The sequence below is a fragment of the Alternaria novae-zelandiae genome, assembly GCF_023758075.1.
Source record: "Alternaria novae-zelandiae strain BMP 2774 chromosome Unknown scaffold_21, whole genome shotgun sequence".
Classification (NCBI taxonomy): domain Eukaryota; kingdom Fungi; phylum Ascomycota; class Dothideomycetes; order Pleosporales; family Pleosporaceae; genus Alternaria; species Alternaria novae-zelandiae.
This window is the reverse complement of record NW_026056981.1, coordinates 349931-371453: the sequence shown is the minus strand read 5'-3', so window position 1 is coordinate 371453 and position 21523 is coordinate 349931. Positions and strand designations below refer to the sequence as shown.

The 21523-nt window shown below is 53.7% G+C and overlaps 11 protein-coding genes across 11 annotated transcripts; 7 read left to right on the top strand and 4 right to left on the bottom strand.

The window, feature by feature from the left end:
• Window positions 1-3693, top strand: KRE33 (killer toxin resistant protein; the record flags this gene model as incomplete). The annotated part of the gene is made up of 3 exons (XM_049402508.1): window positions 1-4; window positions 408-3414; window positions 3471-3693. 3 exons carry the CDS (start codon window positions 1-3, stop codon window positions 3691-3693), a joined length of 3234 nt encoding a protein of 1077 aa, XP_049251745.1.
• Window positions 3694-4266: 573 nt separating this feature from the next.
• J4E88_008899 (uncharacterized protein) lies at window positions 4267-6809 on the bottom strand (the record flags this gene model as incomplete). Its single annotated transcript, XM_049402507.1, has 3 exons — window positions 4267-6304; window positions 6357-6712; window positions 6804-6809. 3 exons carry the CDS (start codon window positions 6807-6809, stop codon window positions 4267-4269), a joined length of 2400 nt encoding a protein of 799 aa, XP_049251744.1.
• A 1033-nt stretch (window positions 6810-7842) lies between these two features.
• On the top strand, window positions 7843-9131 carry J4E88_008898 (uncharacterized protein; the record flags this gene model as incomplete). The annotated part of the gene is made up of 4 exons (XM_049402506.1): window positions 7843-7941; window positions 8007-8105; window positions 8166-8362; window positions 8420-9131. The coding sequence occupies 4 exons, from the start codon at window positions 7843-7845 to the stop codon at window positions 9129-9131; spliced, it is 1107 nt and encodes a 368-aa protein (XP_049251743.1).
• Window positions 9132-9588: 457 nt separating this feature from the next.
• Window positions 9589-9992, bottom strand: SMG1 (Serine/threonine-protein kinase smg1; the record flags this gene model as incomplete). Its single annotated transcript, XM_049402505.1, has 3 exons — window positions 9589-9633; window positions 9687-9794; window positions 9843-9992. 3 exons carry the CDS (start codon window positions 9990-9992, stop codon window positions 9589-9591), a joined length of 303 nt encoding a protein of 100 aa, XP_049251742.1.
• A 276-nt stretch (window positions 9993-10268) lies between these two features.
• On the top strand, window positions 10269-11657 carry J4E88_008896 (uncharacterized protein; the record flags this gene model as incomplete). The annotated part of the gene is made up of 1 exon (XM_049402504.1): window positions 10269-11657. The coding sequence occupies one exon, from the start codon at window positions 10269-10271 to the stop codon at window positions 11655-11657; it is 1389 nt and encodes a 462-aa protein (XP_049251741.1).
• A 221-nt stretch (window positions 11658-11878) lies between these two features.
• Window positions 11879-12186, bottom strand: J4E88_008895 (uncharacterized protein; the record flags this gene model as incomplete). Its single annotated transcript, XM_049402503.1, has 2 exons — window positions 11879-12087; window positions 12150-12186. 2 exons carry the CDS (start codon window positions 12184-12186, stop codon window positions 11879-11881), a joined length of 246 nt encoding a protein of 81 aa, XP_049251740.1.
• Window positions 12187-12576: 390 nt separating this feature from the next.
• Window positions 12577-13286, top strand: J4E88_008894 (uncharacterized protein; the record flags this gene model as incomplete). The annotated part of the gene is made up of 5 exons (XM_049402502.1): window positions 12577-12610; window positions 12661-12689; window positions 12738-12799; window positions 12969-13161; window positions 13245-13286. 5 exons carry the CDS (start codon window positions 12577-12579, stop codon window positions 13284-13286), a joined length of 360 nt encoding a protein of 119 aa, XP_049251739.1.
• Window positions 13287-15092: 1806 nt separating this feature from the next.
• J4E88_008893 (uncharacterized protein) lies at window positions 15093-16256 on the top strand (the record flags this gene model as incomplete). The annotated part of the gene is made up of 5 exons (XM_049402501.1): window positions 15093-15246; window positions 15563-15673; window positions 15724-15851; window positions 15993-16100; window positions 16131-16256. 5 exons carry the CDS (start codon window positions 15093-15095, stop codon window positions 16254-16256), a joined length of 627 nt encoding a protein of 208 aa, XP_049251738.1.
• Window positions 16257-16607: 351 nt separating this feature from the next.
• On the bottom strand, window positions 16608-17969 carry J4E88_008892 (uncharacterized protein; the record flags this gene model as incomplete). Its single annotated transcript, XM_049402500.1, has 1 exon — window positions 16608-17969. One exon carries the CDS (start codon window positions 17967-17969, stop codon window positions 16608-16610), a length of 1362 nt encoding a protein of 453 aa, XP_049251737.1.
• Window positions 17970-18741: 772 nt separating this feature from the next.
• On the top strand, window positions 18742-20041 carry J4E88_008891 (uncharacterized protein; the record flags this gene model as incomplete). Its single annotated transcript, XM_049402499.1, has 2 exons — window positions 18742-18760; window positions 18810-20041. 2 exons carry the CDS (start codon window positions 18742-18744, stop codon window positions 20039-20041), a joined length of 1251 nt encoding a protein of 416 aa, XP_049251736.1.
• Window positions 20042-20307: 266 nt separating this feature from the next.
• Window positions 20308-21060, top strand: TMA22 (Translation machinery-associated protein 22; the record flags this gene model as incomplete). The annotated part of the gene is made up of 4 exons (XM_049402498.1): window positions 20308-20350; window positions 20397-20416; window positions 20477-20564; window positions 20645-21060. 4 exons carry the CDS (start codon window positions 20308-20310, stop codon window positions 21058-21060), a joined length of 567 nt encoding a protein of 188 aa, XP_049251735.1.
• Window positions 21061-21523: the final 463 nt, after the last annotated feature.

Sequence of the window (21523 nt, the reverse complement as noted above, 5' to 3'; positions counted from 1 at the left end):
ATGTGTATGATTTCGTTGTCTTGCCTCTGAACGGTATATGAACCTTGTACAACCTTAAATCACCTCGCTGATACAATTTTCGTATGTGCATGATACATCTGGGATCAAAATAATAAGCAAGTGAAAACAGATACATGCATTCAAAGTTTTCGTCCAGAGTCAGGACGCCCGGGCGCTCGCATTGTAGCGCGTAGGTAGCGTGAGGTTACCCTTATCGATAAGGATCCGGGATTATTTTCTCGGGCGTCGCGACGGCTCTAACTTTTCCTTACTACGCAGCTCGTCACCCACCACAACAAGGGCAACAAGATTTACCGCCCTCCGGTTTAAACGAGACTCTTCCGCGACCCGAACTCAGCCGATAGATCGCGTGCGCCACCCAAACCACACCCGCTATCGAACTAGAGGCGGCGACGCCTGCGGAGCTCTCAAGATGCCGAAGAAAGCCATCGACTCCCGTATACCGGCCCTGATCCGCAATGGCGCCCAGGAAAAGAAGCGCAGCTTCTTCGTAGTGGTCGGCGATCGCCAAAAGGACGTCATTGTCAATCTCTACCACATCCTGCTGAACGTGGACGTCAAGTTGAACAAGTCGGTGCTGTGGGCATACAAGAACAAGCTGCTGGGATTCTCAAGTCACCGCAAGAAGCGCGAAAAGAAGATCAAGAACGAGCTCAAGCGCGGCATCCGCGATGTCGACACCGAAGACCCGTTCGAACTATTCGTCTCGACGCAGAACATCCGATATGTCTACTACAAGGAAACCGACAAGATTCTGGGTAACACATACGGCATGTGCATCCTGCAGGATTTCGAAGCGCTTACGCCGAACCTACTCGCGAGGACAATCGAGACGGTCGAGGGTGGAGGGTTGGTCATATTGCTGCTCAAGGGCATGAGCAGCTTGAAACAGCTGTACACAATGTCCATGGACATCCACTCGAGGTATCGGACGGAGGCACATAGTGACGTGGTAGCGCGCTTCAACGAGCGCTTCCTGCTGTCACTCGGGAAATGCGACAGCTGTTTGGTTGTCGACGATGAGCTGAACGTGCTCCCTATCTCAGGCGGAAAGCATGTGAAGCAGCTGCCTCCACCAGACCTAGAGTTGGAGGGTAAGACGCCGAAGGCGAAAGAGCTGGCAGAGATTAAGGAGTCTTTGGCAGACTCGCCTCCTACAGGAGATCTTGTCAAGCTTGCAAAGACAGTAGATCAGGCCAAGGCTCTTCTGACATTCGTGGAGGCCATCGTCGAGAAGACGCTTCGCAGCACGGTTACCCTCACCGCAGCTCGTGGACGAGGAAAGTCTGCAGCTCTTGGTGTTGCAGTGGCAGCAGCAGTGGCGCATGGATACAGCAACATCTACATCACATCGCCTAGTCCGGAGAACTTGAAGACACTCTTCGAGTTTATCCTCAAGGGATTCGATTCGCTAAACTACGCAGATCACCAAGACTACACCATCATGCAATCGACACAGCCCGATCAGAACAAAGCCATCGTACGAATCGAATTACATCGACAGCACCGACAGGTTATCCAATACATCAGGCCAGAAGACTCGCACGTCTTGGGACAAGCAGAGCTCCTGGTTATTGACGAGGCTGCGGCAATCCCTCTGCCCCTCGTACGGAAATTGATGGGCCCCTACCTAGTCTTCATGGCATCGACCATCAACGGTTACGAAGGAACCGGTCGATCGCTATCGTTGAAGCTGATCCAACAACTTCGCGAACAGTCGCGTGGTAAAGGAAACAATGGCTCAACTCATGTGGTTGATCGTTCAACTGGAAAGGAGACAAAGGATGGCAACGAGACCTCCATGACTGGCCGATCGCTCCGGGAAATTACACTGTCAGAACCCATTCGATACGCCCAAGGCGACTCCGTGGAGCGATGGATGAATGATCTTCTATGTCTTGACGCAACACTCCCCCGAAGGACGAACACGCAAGGATGCCCGCATCCGGACAAATGCCAACTTCTCCATGTCAACCGGGATACCCTCTTCTCCTACAACCCTGCTGCCGAAAAGTTCCTTCAGAAGATGATGGCGCTGTACGTGGCTAGCCACTACAAGAACACACCCAACGATCTCCAGCTCATGTCGGATGCGCCCGCTCACCAGCTCTTTGTGCTCACGGGACCCACAGAAGAGAACAAGCTCCCCGAGCCTCTCTGTGTGATCCAAGTGGCGCTCGAAGGTCAGATCAGCAGGGAGAGTGTAATGAACAGTCTGAGCAGAGGACAGCGTGCAGGCGGTGATCTCATTCCCTGGATCGTTTCGCAGCAGTTTCAGGACGAGAACTTTGCAAGTCTTTCCGGAGCTCGCATAGTGCGGATAGCAACCAACCCGGAGTACGTCAAGATGGGCTACGGATCAAAGGCGTTACAGCTTCTGGTAGACTTCTACGATGGCAAGCTCGCCAGCTTGTCGGAATCTGAGCCTCAGGAGGTGGAACAGATGCGCAGAGTGACAGAGGAAGACTTGGAGAACACGTCGCTCCTACAAGATAATGTCAAGATCCGGGAAGCCAACGAGATGCCGCCGCTGTTTGCCCGACTACAGGAGCTGAGGTCACCAAAGCTCGATTATGTCGGTGTGTCGTATGGCCTTACATCGCAGCTTCACAAGTTCTGGAAACGCGCATCGTTCGTCCCAGTCTACCTACGACAAACACCCAACGATCTCACTGGAGAACACACATGCATTATGCTGCGTTCGCTCGAGACGACCTCATCCGATGGCAGCTGGGTCGCCGCATTCGCCAAGGACTTCCAGAAGCGCTTCCTCTCCCTCCTTTCCTACCAATTCCGCTCATTCCCTTCCATCACCTCTCTGTCAATAGAAGAGTCCGCATCAGCAGGATCCAAGTTAGACGCCGATTTAGCCGCAAAACCCATCAGCAAGGCCGAACTAGACGCGCTCTTCACACCATTCGATCTCAAGCGTCTGGACTCATACGCGAACAACATGCTCGACTACCACGTTATCCTCGACATGCTGCCTCCCATCGCCACCCTCTACTTCACCGGCCGCCTCAAGGGCCAAGTCAAGCTCAGCGGTATCCAAACTGCGCTACTCCTCGCCATTGGCCTGCAACGCAAAGAGTTCTCCGACGTGGAGAAAGAACTCAATCTCAACTCCAGCCAGTTGATGGCCATGTTCGTCAAGATTGTACGAAAGGCCGCCACAGCATTCCGCAGCATAGTCGAAGGCGCAGTCGAAGAAACCATGCCCGACGCTATGGAAGTAGAAGAGAACGGCGCTGATGGTGAGGCTGTCGAGGATGCCCACCGCTTCATACCCCTCGAGAAGGACCTACAAGAGGAGCTCAGAGAAGGTGGCGATGAGTTCCTAGCTGAGGACAAGGAGAGGCAAAGGAGCATGATTGACGCTCTACCTTTGCACAAGTAAGTTCCTCACATCTTATAATGATACAGAACGGCCACTAACTTTTTACCTACAGATACGAAATCGGCGCTGGAGCCGCTGACTGGGAAGACGCCGAACGCGCCGTCAGCAACGCGGCCAAGAAGGGCGGAGCAGGCAGCATGACCGTCGCCGTCAAGACAGGCGAGAAGAAGAGGAAAGTCGGCGAGGCCGTCGAGGAAGCATACAAGGAAGCCGAGAAGTTCAAGGAGGGTGCTGCAAAGAAGAGCAAGAAGCACAAGTCTAGCAAGAAGGCTTGATCGATCGGAAATATCACGCTGCGTATGCATGGTAAAAGGAGTTCTCTAACCCGGCGTTATAATCTAGTTTGGGGAAAATCCAGTGCTTTGTACTCGAAGTAGTAAGGGTAGTCAGTCAGTCAGTCTTCCAATGTAGACCTAACCATTGCTTGATTGACCCGATGATCTCACTATCTGTATGCCTCTAACCCTCTCTCTACTCGACCCTATCAAACCAGACCGAAACGAACAAGAAGATTATAATATTATATACGCATAGTGGTGTGGTTTTGAAAGAGTCGCGCCCAAGAATCGCTAGTACCAGCAAATCTGCAAAATAAAGAACAGATTCGAAATGATTCAATCATTGGGGGGGATATCATACGCGTAACAACGAACAATATGGAAAATGGATATGGCCCCTTCTTCAATCCCTTGCCCCATACATTCCCCCTTGTAATCTGATAACAAATAAGAGTCAGATGGTTAATCTCCTCGCGGTCTTCGTACAGATGGAAAGGCGATAACACCATGCCCCTTGGTCTTACACAACGGACACTAATGATCCGACAACACAACATCTCCGCTTATAATCTAGAAAGCGTCTTCATTAGGGCAGGCCGTAACATCATGACCCTCGCTCTCGCACAGCGCGCACCATTTATCCGGATCAGCAATGGCAGCGCCCTTGGGAGGCACAAGGTCGGAGTTCGAGGCATTGAACGAGGGGGTAGGCAGAGGAGATGTGGGCGCGTTGCCTGGTGGTTTCGAGGGGCTGAGGGCAGAAGGACGCGCGCGATCGGAGGAGACGGAGAGGCCGCGGAGGCCTTCGATGACGACGTCTTTGCCGCTTCGTAGTCCGTCTTCGTGAGGGTAGGATGACGCGTCTCCGCCCATGGCGGAGCAGTTGAGGATGTCGTGGCCGCCTGTTTCGCAGATCTCGCACCAGAGGAGGCTGCTGTTGGCGGAGGAGCGGCCGTCGGACTCTGGCATTACGGAGAGCGCGGGGGGCGCATCGCGGCGGGTTTGCTGTGGTGGTTCGCGCCAGTTTACGACGGTGTCTTTTGAGTCGCGCTCTGAGGGCTTTTCTTGGGTCGCCGTGTGTTCCGACAGGCCGTTGCTGATGACGCTTTCGCGTTGCTCTGCGAGGCCGAGCTGCCTCTTTAGCTTCTCTAGCTCACGTTCTAGCTCTTCTTCCCTGTAGGCCTTGCGTTCTACAAGACCGCGAAGTTCCTCCTTCTCGCGCTCGAGACGTTCTGCGTTTGCTTTGGCGCTCTGGAGCTCTTCAGCGTCGACATTGGACGCTTGTCGTGATAGTGGTGAGCGGACACGGTCATCTCCTCCACCAGAGCTCAAGGAGTGGATGATGGCCTTGAGACCTCGAATCTCGTCATCGCGCTGCTCGACTTCTCTTTGCCCTGGTGTGTGGGGTGCGTCGACCATTGCACCGGCCCCCTTCAGAGCAGCAGCGGCCTTTTCGCGTTCGCGACGGAGTTCAGATCTGCCTCGCTCGACTTCGCCCCGCAAGAATTCGACTTCTCCTCGGGCCTCAGCTTCGCCTCTCCGTGCATCCTCCAGACCTTCTTCTAACTCTTGGACAAGCTCTTCTAGTTGTTTCAACTGCATCGCTACAGTCTCGACGTCTTCGCTGCGGGACGCATATTCCCGTAGCTCTTCTTGTAACTCTTCCACCTTCTTTTCGTATACGCGCTCTGTTTCGGTGCTGGCCAGCTCTAGGGTATCGATGGTACTTCGGAAATCGGATCGATGTGCGTCGAACTCGGACGTGAGCATGGCGATCTTATCGTTCTTCTCCCTAAGAAGTGCTCGTAGTTGCGCTACATCAGTAGGCTCGCTGCTGCCGTGCGCCGAGCCCATATCTAACCCGTCTTCTGGTATCAGGCTTTGAATCTCTGACAGACTCGCTTCCATTTCGCTCAGCGACGCAGCCTGCTCCTTGAGCTGCTTCTCGCGTTCGTCCAGGAGCGCCTGAAGCCGCTGTACTTCTTCGTTTGGTTGAGAGCCGAGGCGCGAACCAGGTCTCTTATACTTGTAACTTGCCATGGAGTCATTGCTAGTCCGCGCTGCGCCGACTGGGGTTGTCTCATTGTCCTCGTCGATGGTGTCTTGGTGGCCGAGACGGGAACTGCTTCGCGAGTAGGGTCGTTGCGGACCAGGTGTGCGTGGCTTCTGTGGGAGAGGGGCTCTGGGTGCAGGGCTGGCATAACGAGGAGGCGCTGGACTTGCGAATCGTGGGGGTGCGCCGATTGCGCTCTTGGAGAAGCCAGAAGGTGTAAGGCCGCCGCTCCTTCCCGGTGTTGGACCGGTACCAAGGCTGCCTTTTCGGAGAGGAGACTCGGGTCTGTATGATGGTCTGGCTTGGGGCGGCCGCTTGGGACTAGGCGCGCGGGCTCCGGGCCCGACAGACTGTGAGAACTGTGGCTTTGGCATCGAGGGGGTATTAGGGCTGAAGCTCGGCTTCTCCATAGTGGAGAGACTGAAGTTGTTGTGGTATGAAGGCGTGGTCGGCTCAGGTGCGAAGTCCGACGAGTCGGCCGAGACTCGTTTCTGAGCGCGATGTACTGGCAGGAAGATGCCAGAGCCGGGAACAGACGTATCGAAGTACTGTGTGCTGTAGCCAAGTCAGTATGCGCGCCTACATATCGAGTGTTGTGTGTGCGTACCCATCGACAGCGCCATCGTTCTTGCCCCGCGCTGCATACTCCCTGTTCAGTTCGACGCCCGCGAAGACGCCCTGCTTGCCCCGGATGCTGCCAACAAACTTGACGACGCCGACCATGCCGCCGGGGACGTCGACCGTGTCGCCGACATCAATATCTTTTCCGTCTGCGCCCATCCTGTTCGATGGCGAGCCTCCAGCGCCAACTAATGCGGATAGCGATGCTTGCCGTGCGATGTTGCGGCTGGCGTTCAGCGAGAGATTGGGCGAGGATGCAGTGGGGTGGAGTGCAGGGCGCGCTCCAAGACGCCTGGGAGTGTGCGGGTAGGCCATACCGGACGGCTCGTTGACAGGGTCGACCTGTTTGGAGTAGCACAGGGCAGGTTGGACGGTGTTTGTTTTGATGCGATGGTACCACAGGGGTTGGACTGCCAACGTAGCGGCGACTGACGAGCATGATTAATTAACCGATCGCTACCCAATCCATCTGCACCAGAACGTCAGGGGAAACCTCCCTCCTTTTCTACGCGCAGCCCCTCTTTTCACTTCAACGCTGCTTCGAATAACATCTCACCTTCTCGACGTCGCAACTGAAATGCAGCAGTATGTCATACAAGCTGTGGGTACGCGACGGTAGCGCGCAGATCCTTGTGCATTGGGACCGACAAAAAGCAATGAATTCCGTACCAATGACAGCATGCAGCCGTCCTATGCCTCGCGACAAACGGTCCTTCATCTGCGTATACTAGACAATGCTACTGCTTGTTTGAAGCATAGGGGGTTTCGCAACATGTGAATTGACTTTCCCATATTCGGCTGCTCGAACTATTGGACTATGCTAGTATCACCAGTCATTATTGAAGATACTATTGATATCCCAAAGCCCGCCGACGCCACAAAAGCACGATCAAGTCGCGTACTTAGTCTCCGATGACCAAACCATGTCCTTGCTTTATCGACGCGAAGAGACCAAGCCCTGCATAAGCAGTGAACGCAAACGCGTGGGCACGTGAGGAGGAGCGGGAGCGGGGGAGGCAGTCAGATTCCCGGCTGCCCCCCGATCGCTTGCTAGAGGCCTGGGATACCCAACACGTATGAATACATGAAAGCTCTTTGGTATTGTGCTGGAACGAGCAGTTTCAAGGTTGCAATCAGCCTGACGCTCCCATATCTACTTGAACTATAGATGTGGTAAACACATGGATTCAGTCATCAAGACTGCGTATCTAGTCACTACATGGAAAACAGCAGCACCCCAACAACATACATCTGCAGTCTTCTTCACGAACACTTCAAACTCCAAAAGGTGTAAAATCCCATCAGCATCGACTCAGCTACCCGCGGAGTGGCCGCAGTTCCCGACTCGCCGACCGAGCGCCTTTCCCCATGTTCCACAATTGCCTCGGCTCACGCCTCGGTGATGGTCAACCGCGCCAACTACATCACTGCTCGCGCGCCCACACCATGTTTACTCAACAGCCGCTCTCACCATGGCTGGCAACGTGCGACAACCAATCGACATTGCGTCGCTAGAGCGCTACATCACCGCCAATGTGCCCGAGATCAAGGTCCCGCTGGATGTCAAGCAGGTACGCTGTTCGAAGTCCGGGAGAGATGGGCGTGTTCGCTCGAGATGAAAGCTAACAGTTAAAAGTTCGGTTATGGACAGTCGAATCCGACGTACCAGTTGACGGATAAAGATGGCAAGAAATATGTTATGAGGAAGAAGCCCCCGGGTCAACTGCTGTCAAAGGTATGCTGAGGCTCTCCATTTGAGAAAGTCGATCATCAAAACTAACACGAGGTTTTGTAGACTGCGCACAGAGTCGACCGCGAGTACAGAATCATCCACGCACTCGAAAAGACCGATGTTCCCATCCCGCGCGCACTATGTCTTTGCCAGGACCAAGACGTTATTGGCACCGACTTCTACATCATGGACTTCCTCGACGGGCGTATCTTCGAAGATCCCGCGATTCCAGGCGTAACAGCCGAAGAACGGACCAAGATGTATGATCTCTCAACATCATTTGAGAATCGACGATGGCACTAATGCAAAATCTCCAGGTGGCACTCTGCCATAACCACGCTCGCGAAATTCCATCGCGTGTCCCCTGCTTCCGTAAACCTCGCCTCCTACGGCAAGAGCTCTGGCTTCTACAACCGCCAAATTGCAACCTTCGACACCATCTCCAAATCGCAAGGCGCAGCTAAAGACAAAGAGACTGGGGAGCCAGTAGGCAAGATACCGCATCAAGACGACATGGTAGCTTTCTTCAAAGACCCAAAGACGCAGCCCAAAGACCGCGCAACCTTTGTCCACGGCGACTACAAGATCGACAACGTCGTTTTCCACAAGACAGAACCTAGAGTGATCGGCATCCTGGACTGGGAAATGAGCACGATCGGCCACCCGCTGTCTGATCTGAACAACGTTCTCGCGCCCTACGTGACAGCATCGGATGAAACTGCCATGTCTATTGGGCGCGCGCACAAGGGTTTCCAACCCGGGGCTACACCTGGTCTGCCTACCCGCGAGCAACTGATTGCGTGGTACTCTGAAGTTGCAGGCTGGGATCCGCGACCAGACTTTGTTTGGGGCGACGCTTTCAGTACGTACAGGAGCGCCATTATCATGCAGGGAATTGCGGCACGGTATGCGTTGAGACAGGCGAGTAGCGAGCAGGCGCAGTCGTATGGGGCTATGATGAAGCCTTATGCGGAGATTGCATGGGGTCTTGTGCAGAAGATCAACAGAGGGGAGAAAGCGAAGCTATAGCGTTCTGATCTGTGTAGACTATTCGTCAGTAAATCATATTTTAAATGCACTTGAATTCTTCTTTGAAAATCGTGATTTGGAGCTGTAAAGGTGGTTTGTTGATTCTCTGACTCTGAAGATAGTAATGGCCGGGCGCCGTTGCACTTTTCTCTACCAGATTCTTTTATCGAGATCCAAGCCTCTCCTTGCCCAATTTGCCCAGCTGGTATCATATGGGTACAGTATCGTCCTGTAGATATGAAAATGTCAACATAAATGTTCCGCAAATTTCCTCCGTGATGGTGATGCTCTGGATGGGTAGGCGTAAAAAGGGGCCCGGTGAGGCATACCCGTGAATGTCCGCGCCTCAAACGCCCATGCGCCTTATAATGCCCGGATTCTGTCCATCTGCCTAGCTCTTGCTCTCTTTCGATGTACCACGGGCGCTGTGTTACTCGTCGCTTGCGCGTTTGATTCTCTATCGTCCGATCTTGGGTACGTCCTGGTTGATGCGGTCGAGCGCCTGCGACTTAGTTAGCTTTGATTTCTTGCCTCTCAGGATATGGGATTCCGTACTTCAAGCATGACCACGGCATTTCCTCTGATGACGACCATGCCGATGCGCACCTTCTCGCCGCCAGCCTTCTCTTCCAGCGCTTCGTCAAGTACAATGTTTAGGTAGACCTGCGGTGTGTTAGCTCGATCCAGAGGTGACAGGGAAAGAGTACATACGTCGTATCCGCGGAGGATACCCATGACTTTGCGGCTGCCATTGAGCTGGACGAGAACGCGCTTCTCGAGGTACTTTACAAGGTTAGGTTCTGGAAGCTTGCGTCGGCGTTGTTCACTCACCTTCTTGAGTTCTGGCTGTGCTTGAGGCATCTTGGCGGTAGTAGACTGTTTTGAGTTTGAATGTGGCGGTTCGGGTCCTGGTGACGGCTTCGGGTGGCTTCGCTCGTGTGGGTCGGTCGTGAGCTGGAGACGCGCGTGGTGTTCACGAGCAAGAGCAGCGCTGCGCATGGTGGGATAGCTCCGTGGATTTTGCGGAGGGCCCGTGCGTAGGCGGCAGCCACGACATGTGCGCGCGCATGCTATCTTCTGCTCTACTACTCAACATCCCTTTCTGACAAAGGAACTTTTAACACAAACATCCTCACGATGAAGCGATCCGGTTCCAACCGCGTTGCACGCAAGATTGGCAGCTACGACGACGACGCATCCACCGACAGCGCAAACAACTCGCCGAGCGAAGTACAGAAGCCCACAGGTCAGTCACCAATTGTCGCGATTGCCAGCCTTTCTGACGTTGGGGAAACTCACAGCGAATCTCTCCAGGCCTTGTTGAAAGCTGGCGACTTAGGTGGCTCCGTACTAACTGGCCGTGTAGTCGTCAAGCGGCCAACGATTGGTAAAGCAAAGAAGCGTTCTTCCCTACGAGTGTCTTTTGGCCCAGGCGAAGACGCGAACGATGGCGACGACTCGAGCGACACAGCCGTCGTGACTCCGAAGAAGGCAAACCTCAGTCGCATAGCCCTGGAGAAGAGTGCGCAACTGCGGGCGCGCTCACCCCTCGTGCCTGAAGCCGCCCGCCCGACCGAATACAGCAAGGACTATATAGCAGAGCTCCGAAATTCGACGCCGTCAACACCCCGCGACCTGAATACGTCCGCTGAAGATGAAGAGGAGACGCAGGCCCTAGATATCGCATCGAAATTCGGTCCTGTCGCATCGCTAGAGACGTCATCTGCGATCCCCACAGAAGCCGAGATTCGCGAGAAGAAGGCGCGGAGACGTCGTTTGGCGCATGAGGAGAACGCCCTCGACGACGAAGACCGCGCGTGGGCATCCGATGACCAGGGAGAAGACGAGTTCAGACAGCACAGGAACGAGATTTCCCTTCGACCAAAAGACAAGTACGGAGAAACGCGTCTCATACACGAAGATGAGGACATAGCCGAAGGTTTTGACGATTTTGTCGAAGATGGCAAGATTTCGCTTGGTCGCAAGTCAGAGAAGGAAGCGCGGCGAAGACGGCGCGCGGAAATGGCAGAACTCATCAACGACGCCGAAGGCGGTTCAGGCGACGACGGGACGGAAGACTCAGACGAAGAGAGGAATACCGCTTTCGCCGCAGCTCAAGCCCGCGCAGGACGATACGGCCAGAAGATCGAAGATGAGGAAGACGGCACAAAGACTCCACCGCGCATTACGCCCCTGCCAGACCTAGACGAAGTCCTAGAAGGTCTCACGATCGATATACAGACGAAGCAGCAGAGGAAGAACTTGATCCTGCAGAAACTACAAGACCTAAAGGACGACAAGGTTAGAATTGAGGAGCGCAAGAAGTACCTCCAGGAACAACTGCAGAAGACAGGCGACGAGTACGAAAAGCTGCGCCAGGAGTCAGGGCTTCCTGCGTTGCCCGCAAATGGCGTTGAAGGAGGCCGCTTGATCACAGAGAGAGGGTTGGACAGTCTGGGTACTACGCCTTTGGCGGGTACTACACCCGTAGCTGGTAGATCTAGCGACGACTCGGATGATGAGTAGCGTTTGTTAGAATTGGAGTATCTACCTCCAGCATGGAAATGCTGAGCCAGTCGTATAGTAATACTATGAACATCCTCCATGAATGTGTATGAACGCTCCCGTAACGCCTGAATTCCGCATTCGTATAATACAAGAGCCTAAAAGCTCAACGTTGATCGTATCCGTAAACTCCCATTGGTATGCAATATCTCCTCCATGCCCGTGACAGACCCCGCGCATGCTCATTTGTTCTCATCCAACTCCTTCCATACCTTCTGTATCTTCTCCCTCTTCTCCTTGGCCGCCTCGCGATTCTGCTTCGTCCGCTCGAGTCGCAGGCCGCGCAGGCACATGTTGACTTTGTATTTCGCGTCGGTGCAATTCCCGGTTACTTTCCAGATGAAGCCGCGGTTATGGCATTCTTCTAGCGCTGCGACGACGTCTGCGCAGTCTATTCCGTGGATGTTAGAAGGTGTGCGCTGTGGGCTGCGTGGAGGGGGAGGGGTGGCGCACTCTTTTGGACTTCTTCGGTGTGGAGATGGGGATGCATTGTGGATTTGCGCGGGGTTTGGTGATTGGGAGGGTAGACGGTGCGAGGTTTTGGAGACTTGGAGGAGAGGGTGGTGTTGCTGGGCTCGATCGGACGGGTACTTGGAGATGTTGAAGTTGCCGACGAATCGAATCGTTGAAGATCTCGTGAACTGCGTCCGAGCGCGCGCCTTCACTCGGAGCCACTTTGTGTCGAACGCGTGAAGACTCGCGAGACTTTTAGAAATTACTCGGCCACTTCCATTCTCTGTTCCCTATCCAAGATCAGCGACTATCCGACTTCGTACCTACATAGTACGCATAGAATCAAGAATCTTCTCTCCCCCGAGTTCCCCGCAACCACCGCCGACTCCTCACCACCGGGCACACGTCAAAAAGTCATATCGTCAGTATGGCATCCCAGCAGCAGCTGAAGAAGCAACAAGGTCAGTGATCCTATTGATCGATCTTTTTCGCCATCGCTGAACCAATATAGAGCTACAGACGACATATCAAAACTACAAGGTAAGAACGGTTCACACAGGCGTGAATGCTTAACTGACCTTTTCGAAGAATACACTTCAAACAATTGCCTCAAAGATTGGCGACATCGAGCAAGAGACAGAAGAGCACAAGTAAGTTGCATAACACCATCACTACGAAGCCACACCCGGCGATCGTTCAAACCTTCCCACACCGCTCGTCCCTTGCATCAGCCTTGCATTGCTCCATGACTTGATAGTTCCAATATCTCACACCGCTTCATGTTCCCATTACAACACAATCAATCCTGACAGATACCAGACTCGTATTGGAGACGTTGCAACCATTGTCAGGAGACCGGAAATGCTTCCGTATGATCAACGGTGTCTTGACCGAGCGAACGGTCAAGGACGTTGTGCCGATCCTGCAGACCAACTCGGATGGTCTTAAGCAGGCTCTGGAAGAGCTAGTCAAGCAGTACAAGTTGAAGCAAGATGAGATGGAGAAGTGGAAGGTACGTCATCAGTTGCACTTGAATCTCACACAGCGTTGACCCCGGCTTCTATTTCGATATCGAGTAACTAACTTCCCTTACAGAAGAAGAACAATGTCCAAGTTGTCCAACAGCCAGGGCAGTAGAAGATACCAGTGATGCAGCAACCCTTTGACAGGATGGGCACACGGCATATGCTGGGAGCCACATGAGATGACGCAGACGAGTACGGCAGCGATATCTCCGGTGACTGGAAATGGGGTAGATGGATCGGGACCCTGGCAAAGGGTTCTGCGTATTCCGAGACGGAGTATATAGACGTAATAGGGTCTCTCCGGTTTCCGATATTTGCACAGCAGGCCAGGCCACGACAGAACAGCACAGCCTCTTGATGACAACGAAAGGCTTACCAGTGAATGAGTCCTATATCGATCGTGTACTATACCTCCCACAAATTACGAGAATCTTGCAATGTCACCATTGAACAAGCCACGACAGACCCGGGTCGCTGGGCTTTCAGCTACCATCCCACCAATGATGCCGCACATGCAGCCTGAAAGACCCCATAAGCTCGCAACTACGTATGTGTCTACATGAAGTGACTGATTCAGGACTGCACCGTTGTCCCGGCACGTGCTCCCAACCCCAGGGGTCTCTGCAAGATGCGTTGTCCAGTCGGCTCCCACTTAAAGCAACGCACTGATCTGCACCATCTCACCCATGAAAACGGACACGTAGCTCATAGGCTACCAGCAAAGTCTTCACAGAGAATGACGAACGGTCCGGGGGTCGAGTCGTTAGTGGCTGACTTGAACGTCATCTCGTGTTGGCTTAGTGAAGCTGGAGCAAGGCTGTATGCAATATGCGCGAGCGCCCAACGAACAGCGAAGACTACTGACGTCGACGACGGCCTGGGATGATGCTAGAAGAGGCTTGGACAACACACGTTCTCGCTGGATGTCATCCGTGGCTGCAGTGGTGAAGACGCGGCAGAGATATGGACGTGGGGTGGTGTTGGTAGGGCTGCCGAATGAGCTGCTGATGCGACTCGCATACAGGATCGCCAGCTAGCTCGAGGAGTCTGCAGTAGTAGGCCAGGTTCCGAACAGACGGTATGCCGGTGCTATGACCGGTCCGAATATCGAAGGACATGCACGGTATTGTAGGAAGCTGCGCGTTGGAAAGCGAATTCGGGGCGCAATGTTGCTGGGCATGATGTGAGAGAAGCTGGTTCGGCACGGGCCGGGATTGGTGCGGGCGGCCGAATTTCTCTTCGTTCTCACCATTCGATTCGCCCATCGAGGTAAATCCCCAATCCACCATCTCTCCGCGCACCAACGCTATCGCGCGTCCAAGCTCCATCCTCCCCCATCTTCTCCTCGCGCTCCTATTGGCAGGCGCGTCGTCAACTGCTCCAACGTCGCGACGTCAAGTCTCGATTGACAACTGCCACGCCTAACTGCGCCCGAATAACGCCCTGATTCAAGCCGGTCCGCCTGCATATCGTCCCACCGCTACTCGCAAGACACGGTCTGTGAATCGCCAGTGTCGCACGCGGTATCGTGCCCGCCGCCCGTAGCACACCAACTCCACCGTGTGTCGCGACTGCCCCGATCGCGGTCGCGCCTGCCACTGTCGCAAAGCGCCCCTGCCAGCTCCATCGTGGGTGCGACGCCAGCATCGCAGGTAGCCCTAGGCGTCACCACGAGCCGTAGTTCACTCGACGCTCCTTTGCGCCGTGCTCTCCGCTGTCGCAGCTCCCCACGTACGTTAGCTGCATCCCAAGCTGGCCGCTGCATGCCACTAACCGCTTCCTTCGCCAGGCCTCTCGTTACACCACTGACCGCAGGTTGCATACTCGGCCGCCAAGTTGTCCCGTCGTTTCTCCCAGTGACGTGGTCGCCAACGAAATAGTCGCCAGCGCATACGCTTCCGAGCAGGCAACCGATAATATGTCGGCCTCTCCCCCAAAGCAGGAGGGTGTGGAACCAGTCCAGTCGCCTGACGAAGAACAGCCCATGGACAGGAACACAGAGGAGAACACAGCTCAGATAGGTTACGAATTCGAGGTCAAGGAGCAAGACCGATGGCTTCCAATCGCCAATGGTACGTCTATTTCCCTTGCTGCCTCCCGCTGTTTTGATTTGCGCACCGTTTCGCTCCCATCTGCACGTCGACGGATTGCTCCAACGGGCGTCTCTGGATGCCGACAGTTCCTCGACTCGCGCGTCTCTGCGTCGAATCACCGCAACTCGGCAGCCACTCAGGTCTGCCGTGTGCCTGGAAAACGCCCGGCGTGCGGCCTGCGAAATGTCGTCCTCTTCTCCACACTCGTCCCTTTCCCCGCCCCTTTCGACGCCAAAGAGCACAAACGCGAATAGCAGCACGGCTTCGGATGCTAACATACGTAACTTTGCTCCAGTCGCGCGAATCATGAAGATGGCGCTCCCCGAAAACGCCAAGATCGCCAAAGAGGCGAAAGAATGCATGCAGGAGTGCGTGAGCGAGTTCATCTCCTTCATCACCAGCGAGGGTATGTCTCACTCCAGCCCTGTCCGAGAACGCCACTGACTTTGCTGCCAGCCTCCGAAAAGTGCCAACAGGAGAAGCGCAAAACCGTCAATGGCGAGGACATCCTCTTCGCCATGACGTCGCTTGGGTTCGAGAACTACTCGGAAGCCCTCAAGATCTACCTGTCCAGGTATCGCGAAGTAAGCTGCCAACTTTTCCTATACCCCCTTTGTCCTTCTTTTGTTGCCTACTATTTGGCCGAAACGTTTATCTGAACTATTGGTATTGATTGGTGGTACGAGACCCTCCTCGCAAATCAGAACAAACCACCCACTGGGCAGTTCGGTTCCGCAGGGCCCGGTGGGCCCGGTGCAGGTCCCGAGAATCAGCAACATGTACTGAGCGGCGACTCCGAAATGACCGAAGACGGCACAGCCTTTGGCTACACGGTCCACAACGGGAACGGAAACGAGTACTAGGTGTCTCGGGCTCTGGCGATCAGCGAGGAACGAGAAGAGGAGGGACACGATTGCAACAAGCAGAAGCAGTCGTATGTCAATCCGATCGCCGGAAAGGAGATTCTCCCGAAGGAGGAGAAGGAGTGATGAAGCTAAGGACACCTTCGCTATGGTCAGATTGTAACAAGTGCGCAACTGTCGCTCACAGTCGGTGGATCATGTTTGAGGTTATCAGGGGTAGGATGCAGGTGCATAAATACTCTGATGTGTTACGATGGGTTGGAGTAGGTCAGGACATACATGGGCAACCACGATACCTTTTGGCTTTGCCGGATTGCTGGTCTAGATATTTCTTCTTGCTCACACGAGCTTTACAACATTCGTTATATCCTTTTGATCAAATATCATCAACTTCACGACAGATCGAACTAGTTGTCTTCTTATTGGTGTGGTGTTGATGCTGTATATGCATGTCTAATGGCTGTTCGCAGCTTCGGCCTATCTCCGAGCAATGAGTTGGCTCAGCGGCACATCGTCGTCTTGTTCGTCGTAGAACTCCACATCCTCATCCACCCCAAAATCTTTCAGCCGTTCGCCCTCTGAGTTTCGCCAAGCTGCCTCACCTTCCCGCTCTTTACCCCCCTTTCTTCTGTCAGCTTCCTCCTCCTCTTCCTCGACATCATCACTAGCATCATCCCCATACGCATAGTCTTCCTCATCCCTGATCATCTCCCCATCCATCTCGTCCTCCACCACATCCCTCTCCACAGCCTCAGCATACGGTCTCCGCCTCCTCACCGCATCCTCCGCCTGCCTCATCTTGAACGCCGCAACCGTATCCTCAGCATTCAAATCCGACTCCGCAAACCGAAACGCATCCGCATTCACCGCCGTCGCATTCCTCCTATACGCCCGATCTGGATCCGGAGGCGGCCAAACCGTGCCCTCGTCCTCAAAGCCATTCGTCTCGAAACTCAGTCCACTACTCAGACTAGGTGTCGGAGCCAGTGGATTGAGCCACTGCAGCGGGATCCTCGAATCCATACCTTGGACAATGTTTGACCAAATACCAATATCGTACGGGAATTCCTGTTTCTTGATGCGTATCTTAGTTCCGTCGGGACTAGGTAGATACCCGCCATACTGGCGCGCACGACGTAGAAGTGTTCTGTGGCGTTCGATTTCCCAGCCTTCGATTGTGGTTTGGTTGATAGCCAGGCACCAGAGGTTTCTCAATAGGAGAACGCCGAGGATGAAGAGGGTAATTGAGTTTGTCAGGAGGACGGCGAAGAGGTGGCCTAGTTGGAAGGGCGTGGGGCCGAGGTAGGACGGCATGTCTAGATTGGACCAGAGATGCGAGAGGCGGATGAAGAGGAAGTATTGGAGGAGGGAGAGGCCGAAGGTCGTGTAGAGGAGGAAGCGCAGGAAGTGGGGAAAAGTGGTGTGGCTGACGCAGTTGTTGGTCCAGGGGCAGTGGTGGTCCATTTTGGGGATGCATCTTTTACACTCTTTGCAATGATGCGCTCTAGGTGGCTTCGCGGCATCGCACTTTCGACACCATTTCCGGCTCTTCCCTGCGATATCCAGACCTATCTCTTTGCCAGATGTATCGCCGTGTTCATCTCCCTTTTCAGCACCTAGCTCTTTCTTCGCAATCCAGTCCTTGGGTATGGTCCCTGCGTCAACAAAAACACTCTGCGTATACGTAATCCATATCAGGACCAAAATCACATTCGACACGATGAGTTCGTTCTTTGTAAGCGGCGCGGGTTCCAACTGCGTCAACAGCCATTGCGAGGGATAACCGAGGAAGAAGATGAGGACGTAGACAGCCGGGACTGCACATTGATTGATTTCCATCATGCGAGGGACATTGGGGCGGAGCTGTCGATTTGATGGGAGATGGGAGAGAAGGCAGGATGACGTTGCGGATGTGGAAGGAGGTTTCGCGTCGACTAGGGTTGTTGGCGGATGTGGTGGATCGCGAAGACACGTGATTGGACGATCATGTAAAAGCAATGGCTCACACCTTTCATTCGTCCGTCGTCATCCTCTACCAACCACTTCATCGCGCCTGTCATCTCCATTCCCACAGAGCGTTCGAAAGCTCTGTTACTTGTCCGAATGCCATGGCGCTCTCAACATGGCCGTTTTTCCTCCTCATACCCACTTTTGTTCTAGTACACCTGTTCGTTTCGCCGTACACTAAAGTCGAAGAATCGTTCAATATCCAGGCTATACATGACATTCTGGTTCACGGAATACCAACCGAGAATGCAGATCAGTTCCTGACGGCGAATTACGATCATGTCAGTTTTCCAGGGAGCGTGCCGAGGACGTTTGCGGGCGCGTTGGTTTTGAGCGGGTTGAGTAGGCCTGTGGTTGGGTTGTTGGGGGATATGGCGCAGGTGCAATTGCTCGGTGAGTGGATTTGGGGGTAATCGAATGGAAGATGGAAAGGCTGACTGTGGGGACAGTGAGAGGAGTACTTGGACTGCTTAATGCGGCTTCGCTTCTTGCGTTTGGGAGGAGCGTACAGAAGGCTTTTGGTACTAGTGCTGGGGTTTGGTATGCGCTGTTTCAAGCCAGCCAGTTTCATGCTATTTACTATGCTTCGAGGACGCTACCTAATATGTTCGCTTTCGTTTTCAGTAAGTTACATGAGGTGCTTCGTACATCTATTGGCTTATATCAATTTAGGTAACCTGGCCCTTCGAAGCTTGCTACTCGCATACGCTGTACCATGGAGCACCTCCAACATCTCAGGATACTATCGGCTGTGCCTATATCTGCTCACTATCGCCGGCGTAGTTTTCCGCTCGGAGTTAGCGATCTTAGTGGGAACAATCACCATCTACTTGTTCATCACTCGGAGGATATCCATCACAGGCGTCATCATTCCAGCTGGATTTGGTGGCCTCGTCATTGGCCTACTCTGCACTGTACCTCTGGACTCATTCTTCTGGCAATCTTTCCCGCTATGGCCCGAGTGGACGGGCTTCTACTACAACACTATCCAAGGGCATTCGGCTGACTGGGGTGTCTCGCCATGGCATTACTACTTTGCAAATGCCTTGCCACGATTACTGCTGAACCCCGCAACCTATGTTCTTTGCATACCGGTTGCGGTCATGAACACATCGACATCTAGACGAAGCCTGGATCTTCTTGTTCCACTGCTCAGCTTTGTGGGGCTGTACAGCTTCCTTCCGCACAAGGAGTGGCGTTTCATTCTCTACGTGATTCCAGGTTTGACGGCCGTAGCTGCCGATGGAGCAGCCTGGATCTGGAACCGCAGAACAAAGTCGGTCGTATACGCAACTCTAAGTTTAGCTTTACTAGGATCAGTCCTGGTATCCTTCATTGCATCCACTGCGATCCTGGGTATCTCCAGTCTCAACTATCCTGGAGGCGAGGCCCTTCACACGCTACACAAGGAGATGGAGCACCCGGCTAGAAATCACTTCAACGTATACTTCGACAACCTTGCTTGCCAAACAGGCGTCACGCGATTCCTCGAGAGCCACAGAGGACCGCAGACAGTGCTCGATGTCCTTGAAGCACAGGACACTTTGAACAGCAGAACATGGACATACGACAAGACTGAAGACCCAAACGTTTTGTTAGATCCAATGTTCTGGACCAAGTTCGACTATGTCCTTGCCGAGAGCCCAGAGAAGGTTATAGGTAGCTGGGAAGTGGTCCATACTGTATATGGATTTGGCGGGGTCAGGCTTCTAAAACCGGGAGAAGAAAGTGGCTCGCTGGTCGAACACTCGGATAAGACCACTTCGCAAGATAGGTGGGCGTCGAAGATTGCAGCAACATGGCATGGGCTGGAAGGGTTGCTGAGGAATGGGGTGTTGAGAGGTTACTGGGCTGAGATACGGATGGAGCCGAAGATTCGTATTTTGCAGAACCAGATGAAGTAGTCGTGGGAAGTAATGAGCAGCCACGACCAAACGTGTAACAATTCAGTCGATCCTTCCCTTGGATGAGGTAGTTGTTTGGTGAAAGTCCGCGGGCGTCACTCGCGTTGGAGGACCCTTGCGCTTCACATACCCCGCCACGCGGGCTTTCTGCCCCACCAAGCTCTCTCTTCCCAAGCATCGCGTCGACACCCAGTCCCACCACTCAACGCACCACTCTTTGTGACCTCAAGGTACCTGAGAGTCTGAAGTATATCACACTGCACAACATGTCAGCCGACGCGTTACCGAAGCCCGTCGTCTACTGCGGAGGCAAGCATTCCCACACTCCATTGCGACTAAGGCTAACAAGGAGCAGTATGCAGTCTACCACCTGAAGTAGGTATGACACCGAGACGCGTTGAGAGGGAAATCGCGACTGACTAGACCAACTCATAGTACTGCGAGTTTGGCGGCACAACGAAGAAGTGTGAGGAATGGCTAGAAGAGGCGCATCCAGATCTGCACGCGAAGCTGTACTCAGCAGGTACGTAGAGTCAACCATATTGGGAAGCCTGTCACGCGCAGTGATCTCTCGTATAGAACTATATGCTGACTCCCCTCCAGAAGCGCTACAGCAAAACATGGCCTCCCTCTCCGTCGACGCCCAAAAACGCGCCGAAAAGGACGCCCAGAAGAAAGCCGCCAAAGCCGCAACCGCCGAAGCACGAGCAGCCGAGACGCGCGCGTCGTCCAAGATCCTCATCAAGCGCATCGAGCGCAACAAGCGGAAATACGTCACCGCCGTACAGGGTCTGGAAGCGTTTGGTCTCGACATCAAGAAGGTGGCCAAGGACTTTGGCAAGAAGTTCGCGACAGGGTCAAGTGTCACCAAGATCCCGGGTGGCGGCGAGGAGATTACGGTGCAGGGTGATTTGAGCGAGGATATCTTGGAGTTCTTGGTGGACAAGTACGATGAGGTGCCGGAGGATAACTGCGAGTTGATAGAGGATAAGAAGAAGAAGAAGGCTGAGGGGGGTTGAATCGTTTGATGGGGTGATCAGTGCCAGGAGATGAAGTGTATATCAGCATAAGCATAGGAGTTGTTTGCTGGCGCGTGTAGGCGCAAGATAGAAGATGAGGAACTCATGGCTGGAGGCCAGTCCACTGTAGAGGGAGTAGCTTCGTGTTTATCTGCATCTATACCTTCGTTGCAACATGGCAGTGCATATGCCCATATAATAGGGCTATCGACGCGTCTCTTGTGCTGCAATATCCGGGATGATAAAACATGCGTTGTCCATCGTGCACCCTCGAGACATAATACATCTGTAATAGTAGCATCGCGACAATAAAAAGACTTTCAGCGTCTTTGAAACAAGGTATGATAAATAATTAGCATTCGAGGAATTGAAAGCTCCATTTACGCGTATGGGATGTGGAAGGGTCATGATGAAGGGTCATGGCACGTGCGTGCTTAGCTGCCTGTCGGGAGCTCTATCATTT